General features: G+C 36.7%; 1 protein-coding gene across 3 annotated transcripts in view; it reads right to left on the bottom strand.

Annotated features, from left to right (window-relative positions):
* The window catches only part of UGGT2 (UDP-glucose glycoprotein glucosyltransferase 2), a 75,145-nt gene that overhangs the window by 57,175 nt on the left and 1,312 nt on the right, over window positions 1–16,658 (bottom strand). For 2 of the 3 annotated variants that reach the window (XM_042839091.1, XM_042839093.1), the window contains exons 2-7: window positions 16,436–16,518; window positions 8,544–8,674; window positions 7,659–7,771; window positions 3,735–3,909; window positions 1,084–1,180; window positions 128–206 (exon numbers count right to left, since the gene is read on the bottom strand). In XM_042839091.1, the coding sequence (XP_042695025.1) occupies window positions 128–206; window positions 1,084–1,180; window positions 3,735–3,909; window positions 7,659–7,771; window positions 8,544–8,674; window positions 16,436–16,518 (678 nt within the window). Of the gene's footprint in view, window positions 1–127; window positions 207–1,083; window positions 1,181–3,734; window positions 3,910–7,658; window positions 7,772–8,543; window positions 8,675–12,887; window positions 12,946–16,435; window positions 16,520–16,658 lie in introns of those variants that run through there. The other variant, XM_042839092.1, reaches the window with a different exon arrangement.

Genomic DNA, 16,658 nt, shown 5'->3' with positions numbered 1-16,658 from the left:
CGAAAGCATTTTCCACACAGATTTCCCTTCTATATATAGAGAGAAGGGGATGGGAGAGAGGAGGCAGGGGGGTGTTCACATTTTGGAAACAAATGCAAGAGTTCCATTATAACTTCTGACAACTCACTTTAATTTTCCAAAGAGAAATCCTTGGACATCACTTTCTTCCTCCTCCTCATCTTCCTCTTTTCTGGTTTCATTTGTTACTGAACACACAGCACATACATGCAGTACAAAAAAAGAAAGTTACTGAAGTACTCCGATACATAATTCTTGCTAATTATAAAACTGTTAACAGAAACATATAATCAGAAAGCTGTCACTCCCAGATGCAATTTCAATTAGATTTATATCTTTGCCGTCATATTTTTGGCACCAGAATGAATCACTTTGCAGAACATACCAATGTTCAATTTATTTTTTTTTAATTTAGTTCATCTAATGTTTAGAATTTCAATATAAATTAAACTGCTATGATTAAATAGTTCAATTCCCATAAAAGTCATTTCTCAGTTTGATTGAGTGGTTAAGGTACAACTCCTATCAGCCAAATAGGAATCTCCAACATTGGACACAAGCCAGAGAACAGTCTGATTCCTTTAAAAAAAGTTAATCTACTTCTGAAGCTGCTCAAAGGTTATTGAACCATAGTCTTACCAAAAGAGAGGTAGAAGAATGAAAAATTATTTTAGAAATTAGAAAAACCTGAACTAATTTAGGAAAAAAATCACCTCATCAGAGATACCAACACATCCAAAATTGTTGCAGATCAAAGATCAAACAGTTTTGTAGTTATTGAAAGGAAAAAGAGTGGGGTACACTTTGAAGTACAGCAACAGATAACAATAATTGTAGGTTAAGCAATGAACTATATCCTAAGCACTGCTGTTTACAATGCTTCCATGTATTTTAATGCCTTAGTTCTTAATGTGTAAGCTTTCATTGTGTAAAAAGAAATAAATATAACAAGTATAACCTTCAAAAGATTAATGACTTTATAGCTACAAATGATAGCATATTTTAATAGTATCTCTGATAGGATACCATAAATGAAAGAAAAAAAACCAAACAAACACAACATACCTTTAACCTGTGTGTCATCTACTGCTTTGTATTCTGTGCTCTTTATTGCAAGTTCTACACCATATCCAGATAAATACATTTTTCTGGAGCGTGGTTTCTGTTTGATGATATTATTTTAACAGAACAAAAAAACATAACTTAAAATACTGTCTCCACAGAAGATTAACAATATGTAATACTATAAAATGTTATGACAGTTGTAACTTAAATTCATCTTTCAATTTATGATTCAAAGCACAAAACAGTAGATAAAGAAAAAATAATTCCAGGCACACTGACAGCATTGAGAACATTAGAAACAGAAAATAAGGACTCATTTTATCTCCTATAGAGCACGGAAAGGCTATCAAAGCTGTAATCCCTTCACATATTATTAGAAGTATTGAAACAAGCAGAGCTGGTAGCACTCTACAGTTATTGATGCGTTACAATTAATATAGTAAAGAGTTCACATATTGTTGTAGTTTTGCCAGACTTTTGAATGTTAGGAGGAATCTCTCTATTTCTGCAGCAGGCTGATACCTTCAAAACAAAAGAGTTAAGAAACTGTACCAAGGTGTTACTGCCAAAATCTTGTTGCCAGTTTTTCCAAGAAGAACAACTAACTTTTTCTAACTTCAGAGTGGAAGCCTGATGTTCAACAGGGTAACTACAGATAGTTATTTCTGAAAAAGTGTTCTAATTCACCCAAAATGTAGGAAAAACCTCTTTCCAAAAGGTGATTTGCAAATGCACAACAAGAATTTTATGAAAGCCCTTCAGCTTTATTTTGTGATTTCCAAGAAACATTTTGTGTTGAGACTCCTCCAGCTCACAAGTCAAAACTCCAGCAGCACTGGGGTTTTCTCTACAGGTCAACTAAGCCAATCCCAATGCAGAGAGCTCTGCATTCTCTAAACAGGTTCTGGCAAATAAAAAAAAAAAAAAGACAGCAGAAAGACCATCTCTCTTCCTTCAACACTCCCTCTTCTGGCATTTAATGAAAAATAATCAGTCTCAGTGGGAACCGAAAATAGAAAGTGGAAGTTGTGAGGAAGGAGGAACAGGGAAGGGCAGTTTTATAGAGAGGGAAAGTGCAGGGAAAAAGACAACAAGCATTTTGTGGGACCACCTTGCATAGACAGGTAAGAGCAAGGAGACTGAGTATTGTAGGTACATAAAAGAACCAAAAGTTCAGTAAAAACTACAGTCCTACACATCTTAGAATTTAAGTTTGCCTTCCTCAAATTCTCTATTTCATTACTGTGAGCAAACTGTTCTGTAAAAAATCTGCAAACCACAGATCTCATTGCCCTGAAATGCCTCGCCTGCAAAAATTGCTCTCGGTGCTTCAGACTAATTTTATATTAGTTGCACTATTTAAAAGCCACACTTGGAATACAAATTACACAAACTTTCTGAGAATCAAAACCAGGAGATGATATGGTTCCATATACTGGAATTAGTTTTGTCTTGTTTCTGTGTTAAGAGTAAGATAGGGAAAACATTCAGAAATATTGTTTTTAAAATACTGACACTATTCCTCACTGACACTGAGGAACACAAATGTCAAAACTGTCTAATGACATTGACACTTGACATGCTGCTTTACTATAATGAACATATAAAATTATAAAATCATATGTAAATAATTATTTCATTTTTCAGCTTGATTTTCTACTCTAGCTCCCATTTTTCTAAACCTTGTAACTCATTTGTTCTGCCTTCTGCACCTAGGTTCATCTAAGATCCTCATACAGTGTACAAACTCCAGAAATATAACCAGAGATTAGAGGAAAAGATTGATAATATCATCATTTCTTTCCCAAATTTACAGCTTTATTGTCTACCACTTCATCTAGAAAATTTCTACAACAAACTGCAACTACTTGTAAGGGAGGTTGCAGTGCAGTGGAGGTCAGTCTCTTCTCCCACGTAACTAGAAACAGGATTAGAGCAAATGGCCTCAAGTTGTGCAAAGGGAGATTCACAGAACATAGAATGGCCAGGGTTGGAAGGGACCTCAAGGATCATGAATCTCCAACCCCCTGCCACATGCATGGCCACCAACCTCCCCATTTAATACTAGACCAGGCTGCCCAGGGCCCCATCCAACCTGGCCTTGAACACCTCCAGGGACGGGGCATCCACAACCTCTCTGGGCAGCCTGTTCCAGCACCTCACCACTCTCATAACAAAGAATTTCCCCCTGACATCCAACCTAAATCTTCTCTCCCTCAAACCATTTTCCCTTGTCCTGCTGTTATCTATCCTTTCAAAAAGTTGAATTCAGTTTGGATGTCAGGAAATACTCTCTTCTCCAAAAGAGTAGCCAGGCACTGGAATGGGCTGGAATGGAGGTGGTGGAGACACTGTCCCTGAAGGTGCTCAGGAAACATATACATACTGTACTGAGGGACATGGTTTAGTGGGCTATATTGGTGATAGGTGGATGCTTGGACTGGGAGATCTCAGAGGTGTTTTCCAATCTTGGTGACTATGATTCTGTGATTCTAAATTAGAACTTGTACGTGTAGTACACATAATTTAGGCTTATGCAAAAAAAAAACGTATAAAGCATGTTTATAAAAAAAAAACAACAACAAAAACCAAGAAAAATAAAGATAGAATGTTAACAGCTTACTGAATCAATGTTAATTTGAATTGCATACCTGAACATAATGCCGGAGAACATAAACAATTTCCTCCTTTTGCGCCCTCTCAGATAAAATGCTGTGGAATTTAACAAAGTCTCTTGTGCCCATTTCTGCATAAAGAACAACAACCGGGCCATCCTCTTTGAGAGTTGGGTATTTATGATCTCCTTTAAAAAGATACGGCCTGGGCCTGATTTGAGAAACAAATAATTGTGTTATTATGTATTCAGAAGTGAAATAAAAACAGTGGCAGTTTTTCTACTTCAAAATTGAAAAACGATTATATGATAAGCTTATACTCACACACTGGATGTGAACGAGCTACATAAAACCATTTCAAAATAATCACAGTTGCTCACAAAAGAACTTAAAACACCACTTTTCAAATTAAAGTCTCAAAAACTGAAAAATCAGCATCAACTATAAGTACTTTAATGTATTTTATCAAATTGCAACAGAGAGAGCAAAATAAAAAGCACAGCATCGGCATTTGGGGCAATAATTGCTTACAGCAAGAACATTTTAATTGAAATGACATTAGATCTATTAGAGATATGCAGAGCAATCAGTGAGTAACAAAACAGCAGAAGGAAATTCAGCAAAGTTTGAGAAAGCTGCTAACACACATGGAAACTAAGTGAGGTTATCACTCATCATCAAGCTTTTTTAATTTAGTCATTTTGCTAATTTTAATTGCCCACCTACCCTCCTCATTCAATGCCAAGACTGTAGAAAAGTTACGCTTTTGCACCTGCAATAAGTTAAATATTTTCTTAGATGACTGCAGATGTTATTTGAATAAATAGTGGGGAAGTAACAGATAATACAGTTAAGTAATATTCTCAAGGTGCTAATTATTGATAAGCACTTTTTTTTTTTTTTCCAAAGTTGCTTTTGTACAGTCACACTGGAAGGATCAATAAACTCTCTCCAAATCTCCCCAAGGCAAGCCAAGAAATTCTAACCCAAGACATTCTGCATAAATGTGTGTACTGCAGCTACACACTCATTCAAAAATCATACTCGTAAGGTCTGAGAAGAATTCCACATGCCACAGTTTCTGTGCTGCAAAGCTTAGGAACATCTTCCTTATAAAATCACAGATAATTTACATTGGAAGGGAATCTTTGGAGGTCATCTGTTTCAATCCCTCACTCAAAGTGGAGTCAATTTGTATCAAGCTGCTCAGGGCCTTGACATCCTATGTAAGCTTAGTAGGTGCTGCAGTAAGAGTCAACATTTGCAAGGCAGAGACCAAAGAAGGAGCCTGGCTTGAGAATAAATTTGTGAGCATGCAGCCATATGTTGCAGAAGTGTCAGGTAAGCTTTCCCCTGCTCATTGCAGGACAAGAAATGCAAAGTAGGTGTCATCAGGACATTTAAAACAATTCTTGAATGAGTAAGCTGTCTTCAAGAACAGATTCAGATTTGTCCCTATGAAAGCAAATGTAGTGATGTGACTTCTGAAACTTCCTTCCCATACCCAAAGAGAATACAACTGCCGCAGTCATTCACAGGGCACCAAAAACCTAAATAAAGGGAGCTTCTCCTTCCTTCACCAATCACATAGGCAGAGGAGATGAATGATTCCTGCTCTCAGTAAGTACCAACAGCTGTCTCACTGACAGTCTTTCAGAATGCATTTCATGTTACAGCGACCAAGCTTCACTAAAAACTTAAGCACTGAGTGAAATAACACAGCACAAGGCTACCATAATGACCTGTAATTTTGGGACTAAGGCATTCAGTGAACCCAAGATAAGCCTCCATTCTGTTTCTCTTTGAAACTGAATAGCCATGGAAGAATTGGTTTTCTTACTGCTATGAGCTAATTAATTTCCTGCCAAAAGACACTCTCATGTGAATGCTGCCTGAAAGATAAGGAACAGAAGATCAGCAGGCACAAATGATAAAATAAATGCGGATGTGGGTTCTGGCAGCCATTAGCCAGCTACTAGAGTACTGCAGGCAACTTGTAGAGACAGCTGCAAAAACAGCATCAGATATTTCTGCTCTTGGCTGAAAATGCCCCAAAAATTGTAGTGTTGTTTTCAAGATATGCAAGTCTAATCATTTTACCACTGAAGATTTTTCTTTGAAATGTCCAAGGCTACTGAGCAGCCTTTGCATCTTCACAAAATAGTTCCTATTAGAGCCACGCAGCCCACTGGAACATAACATAAATCAAATCATGGTGGCTGCTGCATAAAGGAATGGCTGAAATAAAATGTTGACCTTGACACGTAGACCTTATCCTTTTGGGCTCTCCTTAGTCCAAAGTGCTGGAGCCTTCCTAGACCTCCGACTGAGCTGATGGATCTACACAAAATAATGCTGTAAGCTCTTATTTCTCTTTCACTGAAATTTGAATCTAAAATCCCTAAAAACAGAGTATTTCTTCATGTTCCCATTCCACACAGGGAACTTGAAAATACAACTGAAAACCTAGCTTATACCTGGCTTAACTGAAGGAGTTATGACAGACAAAAGACAAAAAAAAAGCAAAGAGCAAGAAGAAAAATAGTTTGAAATAAAAAAGGGAGGAGCATACATCATTAAAAAAATTTACTTGTCCTAAACGCCACAGAGAAAAAGAACAACTGAGATAGAGGAGCAAGACAGAACACCGTCCCATATGCCATTATGTACATCACACAGAAAAGACAGAGGAGGAGCACAGCCCTTTTTATATCACTAAAGCTCCAAGTCTCCAGCACAAGTGACTGAGCGTATGCTACCCAGAGCATAACTGGAAATAACAGTGGAAACTACTTGGAGGGGAACATTTTTTCCTAAAAGTTTAGCTCTGGGAACTCTAAATATCTGAGTGATTCAGCTATTTTTGGGCTTGGTAAAAGTAGAGGAAGTTCAATAAGATTTTGTCCCTGCAGCTATAAGGGTTGCAATGTAACCTGTACATACACACACACACGCAAAAAAAACCCAAACCAAACAAAATCAGAAAAACAACCAAAAAAAAACCCTTCAGTTTTCCTGTGAGTTTTTAAAGTTAATTTAATGATTCCCAGTAGTCTCTTTCAACTTTTAAAACTTTATAATTCTATTGTTTAGTATCCTAATTTTCTAGAATCTTGCAAATTTGGGAATAGTATCTCCAGAAAGAAGAACTTGCAGAATCCACCTAAAAGGAGCAGTAAACTGCTTTATAAGAACAGTGTATACAGGCACTGTAGTAATTTCTTATTTTTTTTTTCCCCCACAGTTTACATTTGGTCAAAATCAAACTCCAAGAATTATGGCTCAACTACATTATCTCTCAGGTTCAAATCTCCTTTCAATACAGGTTAAACATTTTGCTTTCATAATTATATATTTATTTGGATAGCTTCTACATTATCTCATGGCTGAAACTCATTTTGGACTGATGCTAGTTTCCACAGGACAAAACCTGCAGAGTTTTGATAGGTGCAAAGTCTAGCACAAGGTAAGAAAAGTTATGCCAGCTTATGCAGATTCTTCTTTCACTCCTACAGTTCAGAAGCCCTCAAATACATTGACAGTGACTACATAAAAAACTGCTGGTAGAAGTACTGACTCTGAAGCATGAAATGGTATGTTTGCATACTGTAAACTTGACTATCTCACACCAACAAAAAGGGAAAAAATATATATATATATTCCCATGGTTTCAGAAGCAAAGCTCTGTATTTTATTTTAAAAGTGTATTTTGATATGTAATTAATGAACTTCCACAACACTGAGTGTTTAAAATATCCAAGAACCAAAAGTAACTCTTTTGGAATAATGTGTATTTTAAACATGCTGTAAGCACTGATTTATGAGGATGTATATAGAGTATATAGAATATGAAGTATATAGAATGTAAAATTCCAAAACACTACAAGTATAAGTGCTATAATGCATTTTGCTTTTTTAGCAATGTATTTTTTTCACTTAAAACAAAATCATTACATTTACCTCTTATTAGCCTTCTTCAGAAGCTTTTTAATTTCATTAGTCTTACAGGTGTGCTTCCCATGGATAACCACAAATGCACTGCAGCCTTCTGGTGGAGGTTCATCAGCTGCAATCTAATATTTCAACAATTATACTTAACCGGAATACTTTGATTGCACTTCAACTTAAACTCACATCCCTCTGATTAAAATAACAGCTGCCATTGAGTTGTGTTTCTAATTAAACCCATTCAAAGTTGTGTACATGTGAAAACAGTAATGGAAAATATTAGAAGATTGAGACCAAACTTTGTGAGATGCAATCTATTAAATGTGATCGGATTCCAGAAAATGCAAGTCTATTTATGTTCTGCAATGATGGGGTTCAGAAATGTCCTCCATAGGCTGGCGTCACAGACTGTACTAAAGGCATTTTTAATCTTAATTACTGTCAGTATTTGACTACTCTATCTTTCAAATTCTGAAATATTAAAACAATGGAAGAGAATTCCACTAAATAACAGATCTAAATGCTTTGAAAATTTCACACTTTGGGAAATGTCTGAATTCACATTACAGTCTTTAAAGCAATGTAACAACAAAGAAAAAGAAACAAATAAAACCACTTGAGTTTTAAGAAAGAACAATTCAAAAAAAATTCACCCTGGAAATAAAGCTATTCATCTAATTAAGCACAAATTATTATTCTGCACAATAAAACTAGCTTATAAAACATAATATTATGCTTTTTATAATACAGATCAGATTTCATTGCAAAAAAAACCAAAAACAAAAACACCAGCATGTATATTGCTGAACTGCAATAATAAACATTGTTTACTCTGAAGCCAAAATACCACATGAATCAGTCACCAAATGGATCGGAGAATATATTCCTCAAATATACCTGCTGAAACATCTGAACAGCTGGAGAATATGCCCGTATGGAAAGCGCAAACTTCAACAGATTGATTTGGACATTGGATAAAAATTGTCCTGCTTTCTTCAAGATTAAATTGTAATACGAATACTCTGTATCTGTTGAAGAAAAAAAAGGACAAATTTTTAGTATTCAGCCTCTAACTGCATGACGAATCTATCTGTGCAATTGAATATGCAAATTTTACTTCATCACTGTCAGGCACTTCAGCGTTGTCCACTGATAATTGTTGCCTTTACTACCAATTCTAATGTAACACAAATGAACCAGAAGTGAGCAAAACAGCACTAGTTAACACCTAAAGCATTTTCAAAGTACTGAATAGAGCTTACTAATTTCTTTCTATTTTTCAACCTTGTACTTTTAATGCAACATTTGAAGATTATTTACATTTAATCAGCATTATTTTCAAATTGTTATCTCATATTTAGTCTAGGAACATTCAAACCATGCAACTTTTATTAATAAAGCTCCTCTGAAGGTGATATACTTCAGTCTACTCTCACATCATATTTCTTCCCTAGAAATACATGATGAACAAGATTATGAGAAGTGATGTGGCTTCTCATCCCAGTAACTCAAACAATCTTGCCTTCTCAAAGACAAAATTAGGACTCCAAGTAAAAAAGGAAGGTGAATGTTGTCTGGGAACAACAGAAGATATAATAAGGAACTGTGGCTGGAAATCAGTAATTTCTATTTCTTCTTGAAGTGAAATGTTTATAGAATTACAGAAGGATCTGGGTTGGAAAGGACCTTAAAAATCATCCAGTTCCAACCTCCTGCCTGTGGGCAAGGACACCTCCCACCAGGTCAGGCTGTCCAGTGCCCCATGCAAACCAGCCTTGAATACCTCTAGGGATGAGGCACCCACAGTTTCTCCGGACCAGCACCTCAACACTCTCATACACCTACCCTCTTCCAGTTTAAGGCCATAACCCCTTATCCTATCATTACATTCCCTATAAAGAGACCCTCTCCAGCTTTCCTGTAGGTCCCCCTCAGATACTGGAAGACTGCAATGAGGTCTCCCCAAAGCCTTCCTTCTCCAGCCTAACTAGCCCAGCCCTCAGCCTGTCTCCATAGGAGAGGTGCTCCTGCCCTGTGATCATCCTTGTAGTCCTTCTATGGACCCACTCCAACAGCTCCACACTCTTCTTATGTTGGGAACCCCAGGGCTGAATGCAGAAGTCCAGGTGGGGCCACATAAAGGCAAAGCAAAGTGGGACTACCACCTACCTTACTGCTAGTCTCCCCTCTTCTGATACAGCCCAGAGTTGGGTTGACTTTCTGAGATACACATTAATAGTCTCATGTTCTCTTCAGGCACAAGACAAAGAAGCCTAATTAGAAGAAGCTGTAGTACTCTTTACCAAGTTGTGAAAAAGACCAGTGTCTTCTTAAAGAATTTAAGAAATAACATGTATCAAAAATTTGAACTGGTCTGTATGTATTATACAGGGCTACATATCTTAGAACAAAAAACACAGAGAACAAAAGCTGTTATCATAACTCACATTGTGCACAATCCCTGTTCCAGAGATCGGTCTTCCACTGAAGAACAGCTGAAATAAGCACAGGCCAATGCAGAACTGACACTGTGGCCAAAAGTCTAAGTAATCAGCATATATTTTACTATATGAATAAATACTAGCTGTTCTTGCAGCAATTCAGGATCTCTTGCACATGTAATTACCATATTTTCCTAAATAGTTGAAAACTTATAGCAAGAGCCTCTTCTCTTGTGTCATTAGTGATGGGACCAGGGGGAATGGTTTCAAGCTACGGCAGGGGAGATTCAGGCTGGACATGAGGAAGTATTACTTTTCAGAAAGGGTGGTCAGGCACTGGAATGGACTGCCCAGGGAGGTGGTGGAGTCACCGAGCCTGGGGGTGTTCAAGGAAAGGCTGGATGTTGTGTTGAGGGACATGGTTAGTAGGAGCTGTTGGGAATAGGTGAACGGTTGGACTGGGTGATCTTTTAGGTCTTTTCCAACCTTGGTGATTCTATGATTCTATGATTCTAAGGGAAAGTGAACTTAGGGGAGAAACCAGTCCCACTGTCCAGCTCAAGTCTATCTGTGTTCTTGTATTTTAAAGGTACTCTTTCTGTGCAAACATAATTATCGTCCCAGAGGGATTTCTACAGCCTGAAAATCATCTCTCATGACCTTACATGTCCCATTTTACCTGACTCAGATGCAGCAGATCTCAGAAATACCTGTATTAAATGATGACTGCAGCTCTCAACATGATACTACTTTGCTATGGTCCCAAGACATATACCATAACCAGCAGGTCACAGTTTTGGAACTATCTGTTAACTGCATCCAACTCTAGATGTGAATAAACTTCTGAGCTTAGAAGTCCTCATGAAAAGGATCTCTTCAGATGGAGTTTACAAAAAATAAAAAAAAAATCAACAAAAGCCCATAACCTGGGAGATTAAGGAAAAAAACACACAATAAAATTTGCAGAAGAAATGTGGCAACACTTGATCATTCATCATTCTGATACCGAAATATCAGAGTCTTTCACTGTTCCTGTATGGTAATTTTAATTACAGCTTATGTGATACCCTGACTTTTCATTGCAAGATTTCATTCCCATTATTTATTAAATGGAACACACCTACTAAGCAGTTTTTTCTTTGCCTTGTTTCCTTGCCCAAGTACTGTAGGAATACTTCTACTATTGCAAGATACCATCTCAACTTCTTTCTTTTCTATGCTAGCAAGGAGTGTTTTCTCTAATGTTTACACTTTATTATTTTTTATATTATTTTTTAATGAGTTATTTTTTAATTTCTGGAAATTATGAAATATCTCTCTGATACCATAATACTCAAAAATGTCTGAATCACAGAACTATCTTTTCACTTACTATTTACCTTGGGATTGGCAGTGCTTTTTGTATACAATATTCATAACTAAGCACTTCCTATCCTCTGACTTTCCTTTTTATAACCTCCAAACTTCTGTAACTTCTGTTCTTAGAGCTTCTAGGACCTACTTTCTGCATTCTCCTCCTTAAAATTCACTATTTAGAAAGGCTTCACTTGATATAATTTACTATTTAAAAAAAAAAAATAATCAGGATTTCTAAGGAGTTGCCTTCCCATAAATTGTGTACAATCATTTTCATCAAACTTTAAATTAAATGGACTATTTCTAATTACACTAACCCTGCTGGCTTCATTCATGCTACAGTTGTACCTCTTTAAATTTCAGCATGTTAAATCAATCCATACCAATAACTATACAAACATGCAAAAACATTTTTTTCTAAGATTATTATATGCTTCAAACTGTTTTCATATAGTATTTGCTTCTTGAAACTTGACAATTGCTTGCCCTTCAGGCACACTGTTAACGACATACTCTATGCTGAAAAGTGGAAGCTATAATAGATTTCTAGGATGTTAGAAGGAATCAAGGAGAAACAGATGTTTTGGTCATAAAGTGTTGCATGATAGCATAGAGCCGTTAAATTCATTAACAAAGTTGATTAAAAAATAAGTGAGATGGCAATGATAGGGATACAGCTCCAGATCTGAAACATCCAAATGTAAATGCACGAGCCTGCATGTGTACAGTCTGTAAACTGCCATTCTAACCAATATAGTCTAGCAGTCAACAAAACATGAAAAGCTATTTAGCTCACCCTAGAGATGCCTAAATTTGTCAGCTGAATAGCTCTCTAAACTTCTGTAGCCAAGCTGACTATAACAAGAACCGAAGTAGATAGCTAAGAAGTAAGCCCGTATTTAACATCTGCATTTTCTGTCCAAAATCTACAGCTGTATCTCATGTAACAGGTAGATTAAATACAATGTACCAAAAGGGAGAGGACCAGGATGGCCACAGAAGGGAAGCAAAGGTCTTTATCAGAGCTCTTGTGATTCCATGCCAAGTAAGAACAAGCACCCCAAAATTAATCTGAAAATATGCTGGTGCCTCACAGAAGAATTGAAAGTACTGAGGCACAGGAGGCAGGGTAAGCAACCAAAAGGGATGGAATAAATTCAGAAGACCAGAGTGATAGACTTACTGGTTTGAAGTATGAGAGTATGGGGATTGTTCCAAAAGCATCTATATGTGTATTTGTATCTACAGACCCTGTCAGGGAATTAGGGCGCCCAGGTAACAGCAGTTCAAGCAATCACCGGCCAGTTGAAACCCCATAAATTCAAGCCAGATGCCAGTATAAACAGAACAGTGCACAATATTGTGTGATTATTACGGAAAAGTGCCATGCCTGTGAGACTGTATTATTCCTCAGTACAGGTGGTATGGGCATAAAAACACTTACCTGTTTTAGTTCTGAATAATGTTGATCTAATAAGTGTGCACTGATAAACTTTCTATATCTGCAAAAGATAATCTGCATTACTGCTGTTTATATGGAATACATTGCTCTATTCTTCTGGAGAAGTTTCCTTATTAGCACATGAGGGGCTTTTTGTTTTGTCTGTTTTGTTACTGTAGTTGGCTTTGGGTATTTTTCAGTGTTTGTGAGGTAGTTGATAACTCAACATATAAACTAAATCACTTAGGAAGACAATAAGCACTCCAGTTATTGTTTGTCAGCAGGTAACTACTTACCTTCACTCCATGTTCCTAAATTAACTTTTTGAGATACAAAATCAGCAGCAAGTTTAAACTGCAATTTTATTGTATTGTAACAGTGTTTCTCTTTACCATTAAATGTTTAAATCTTTGAGTTCTTTATAACTTACATGCAGCTCAAAATAACAGCAAATTCAAAAACTTTCCACAAGCCCAGATCCAAATGTCTTTCATAAGTAAATATACAGAATGTTGTCCATGCTACCTGAAGATCTCAGTCTAATTTAATAGTGCGTATCTCATAATTACCCTTTCAGATATTTTTCATAGCATGTATGCTCATTCATGTCAAGTTGATTTGAGTCATTATTAAAGAAAGTGTTGTAACAATCACACTAACTCTACAAAATACTACACCAAATTCCACACATGTTTTTCCTACCAAATTTGTTAAATTTCTACATATGCAATAGCTAAGCAAACTATAGACCAAATTTGCTATGGCTAAAAATTTTAAATGAACACGTTAACAATCAATGTTGATTATTCTGAATTTAAAAGAACACATTTCAGAGACTGGTAAAACAACAGACTTGAAATCATCTGAGGAATGACTTGGAAAAAAAAAGGCAGTATACTTGATATTTCTGATTGTCCTTTATCTCCCCCAATACTCCATTCTCTTCTAAAATACTCAACAGTACACTGGGATATAAATCTACCATTAAGTCTGCTATAAGCCCAGTTTTTAAGCTTAAAATCTAGAATTTCTTAACCCTCTAAGATTTTCTTTTCCTGGACAAAACCAACCTACTGCTATCCATCTTACCTACTGTTCATATCATAAAGATCACAACTTAAAAAGTCACTTACCTCAACCAATCTTTTTTACCTACTGTTCACATCATATCAACCATACCTTAACTGCTCATTTTGACAAAAAAAAAACAAAACAATAATAATAAATCTAGAAATGACTTCTAGAAGTCATCTCACCTAATCTTTCACTTAGAGGAGATCCAATTTTAATGCTAGATATAGCTGCTCTGGGCCTTGCACACAGAGTTCCAAATACCTCCAAAGATGCCAACTGTACAACCTTCCTGGACAGTCTGTTCCACTGTTTACTCATACCCACGGCAAAAGCATTTCTCCCACTCTCTAACCAGAATTTCCATATTTCAACTTCTGCCCATTGATTCCTTTTGTATTACTGCAGATCTCCACGAAGGGCCTGGTTCCATGTTCTGTACATCATGCTATCAGGTAGCTGAGATATAAGATCTGCCCTTACTCTCCTCTCCTTCAGGCTGAATACAAACCAGTTCACGAATCTGCTCCAGATCCCCAAGCACTGTGATGATCTTATCCTATACTTGCTTTGGTATGCCAATGTCTTTCTCATAATGTGAGTGCCAAATTGGCTTAGTAGTACAGAAGCAGTCTTGCAAGTGCCATAGTGAAATAATCACTTTTCTCAACTTGCTTGCTACTACACTCAAGCAACCCAGTACATAACTGGCCTTCATGGGCCTAATGGCACAACGAAACTCAATGCAAGAATATACAGCTCTGTTTCTCAAGAACTGCTTTCCACTCATCCAGTGCCACTCTTACCCTGTTGCTGAAGTTATTCCAGCCCACGTGCATGAATCCTTTAAGTGTCTTTAATGCTGAACTTTCAGATCTTTCTCCTGGCCCATCACTCCAGCCTGCCAGCTTCTTGATTTACCCCAGTTCTGTACCACCCACAAGCCTGTGGCAGCTCTAATGCAAGACACTACCCAGAGCTTTGATAAACACATTAAACAGTTAGCCACAGTACATAACATAACAAATGCCACTAGCAGTCAGACACAAATCAGACTGAGCTTTGTTCCATTTTCCATATCCTCACACTCACACAAACAGCTCCATACAGCATTCGCTATTCAGGCTTACTGTAGTCAGTTATTCTCCCATTTTGTCCATATCCTTGACATCAGACTATCCTCAAGTTTTCATCAGCTCACGTAACTTTTTTTTTTGTTCTTCCAGTTTACATCCCACACCTACAATCACAATTCTATGTACATTACCTGCTTCTACCAGATCCTTTCTGAAAAAATGAAAGGTAATGGGATAAGGGCAGTGAGAAAACAGAACAGAACATCATGTTCTACTCAACACAGAAACGCTCCATGCAATCATAAGCAAGCAAATGTTGTTCACTATGCTGGTCTCTGTTCCCTTTCCAGCAATTTCCTAAGTCTATCACTTCTTTGGGCATTGCTAAGCACTCAAACAATGCTCCCACGGACTTACCCACAGGGACACAAAAAGCTTTTTGACTAGTATTCAGTCATAGTTGCAGAGACATGTTGTTCCTTGAGTTCTATTTCCCTCCAATATATTATATTCCAGGCACGATAGGGATTCATTTCCATCATCACACTTACATTGCTGGTATGATTTTCCTACTTTTCAGCTCCTGATTACTTACTTTAGCATTCAATGTATTTAAAGCTTCTTCTAGTGGTACGTCCTCATGCTCATGCCTAATGAATGCTACTGTTTTGAAATAAAGAGCAAATGAAACAAACTTAACTCGTTCAGAAGCCTTCTCACTTAGTTCATCTATTAAACTTCCAAATAGGCTTAATATTGACTAACCTGTTGAAGCATTTTTCATTATTAATTCTTGTACTTTCTACTAAACTGTTCCCTAAGACATTTTCTGGGATGGCTCACTTACCTTTACAATTAATTCAGTTGATTTTATCTCAAAAATTCTAGGAACTTAATATTCTGTCATCACAGAAGGGATTTTATTATGTTTTGCCATCGGTATTATTCTAAAACACTAACATAGCTTTTAACATAGTTTCTGTCAGCAAGAAGTATTAAATATGTCTATGTTTTCTTCCTTTTTTTCCTTTAGCCATCATTCTTATTTTAGCCATGTGTGGGATTCTCTCCTCTTCAAACACACTTCTTCCACAACACATTAATTCTGAATATCCTATAAACTCTTGCTGAATCATATCAGAGGGTAGGTGTATTTAATCTTAGCATTTTTGTTCCATGCTGTAAAAGCAGTTCAGTCCACCTCGTCTTCCTTGTTTTTAAAATAGCCCTGCAGTAATAGAATATTTTCTCTGGGAAAACATAAGCTGAAATTTCTGAAAGATAAATACTTAACAAGCAATCATGGAAGAGAGAGGATTTACCTGACTGCAATGAGCCAACATCTTAGCTTGATGCTCAAAAATTATAGAAAGGTTATTGAAACTGGCATGCTGTTCAACTTACCTCCTTGTTTATAAATTGTTAATTCTCGTACAGTTTCCAAGAACTGCCAAAACTTCTCATTACCATCTTCTGCAATAAATTCACTGTTTAAAAAATAAAAATGAATTGTCCATAGGTTGACTTTCTTCAAAGACATACCATAGTAAAAAACCTCAGTTGTTCTGAAGTAACAACAAAAACAAATACCCACTAGAATGGAGCACTTAATAATTGGTATGTTTTG

This window comes from Centrocercus urophasianus, unplaced genomic scaffold, assembly GCF_019232065.1.
Source record: "Centrocercus urophasianus isolate 14NV4802_14NV808 unplaced genomic scaffold, USGS_Curo_1.0 seq_9, whole genome shotgun sequence".
In the NCBI taxonomy this organism is placed as follows: domain Eukaryota; kingdom Metazoa; phylum Chordata; class Aves; order Galliformes; family Phasianidae; genus Centrocercus; species Centrocercus urophasianus.
The sequence above is the reverse complement of the archived record's forward strand: the minus strand, read 5'-3'. Positions and strand labels throughout refer to the sequence as shown.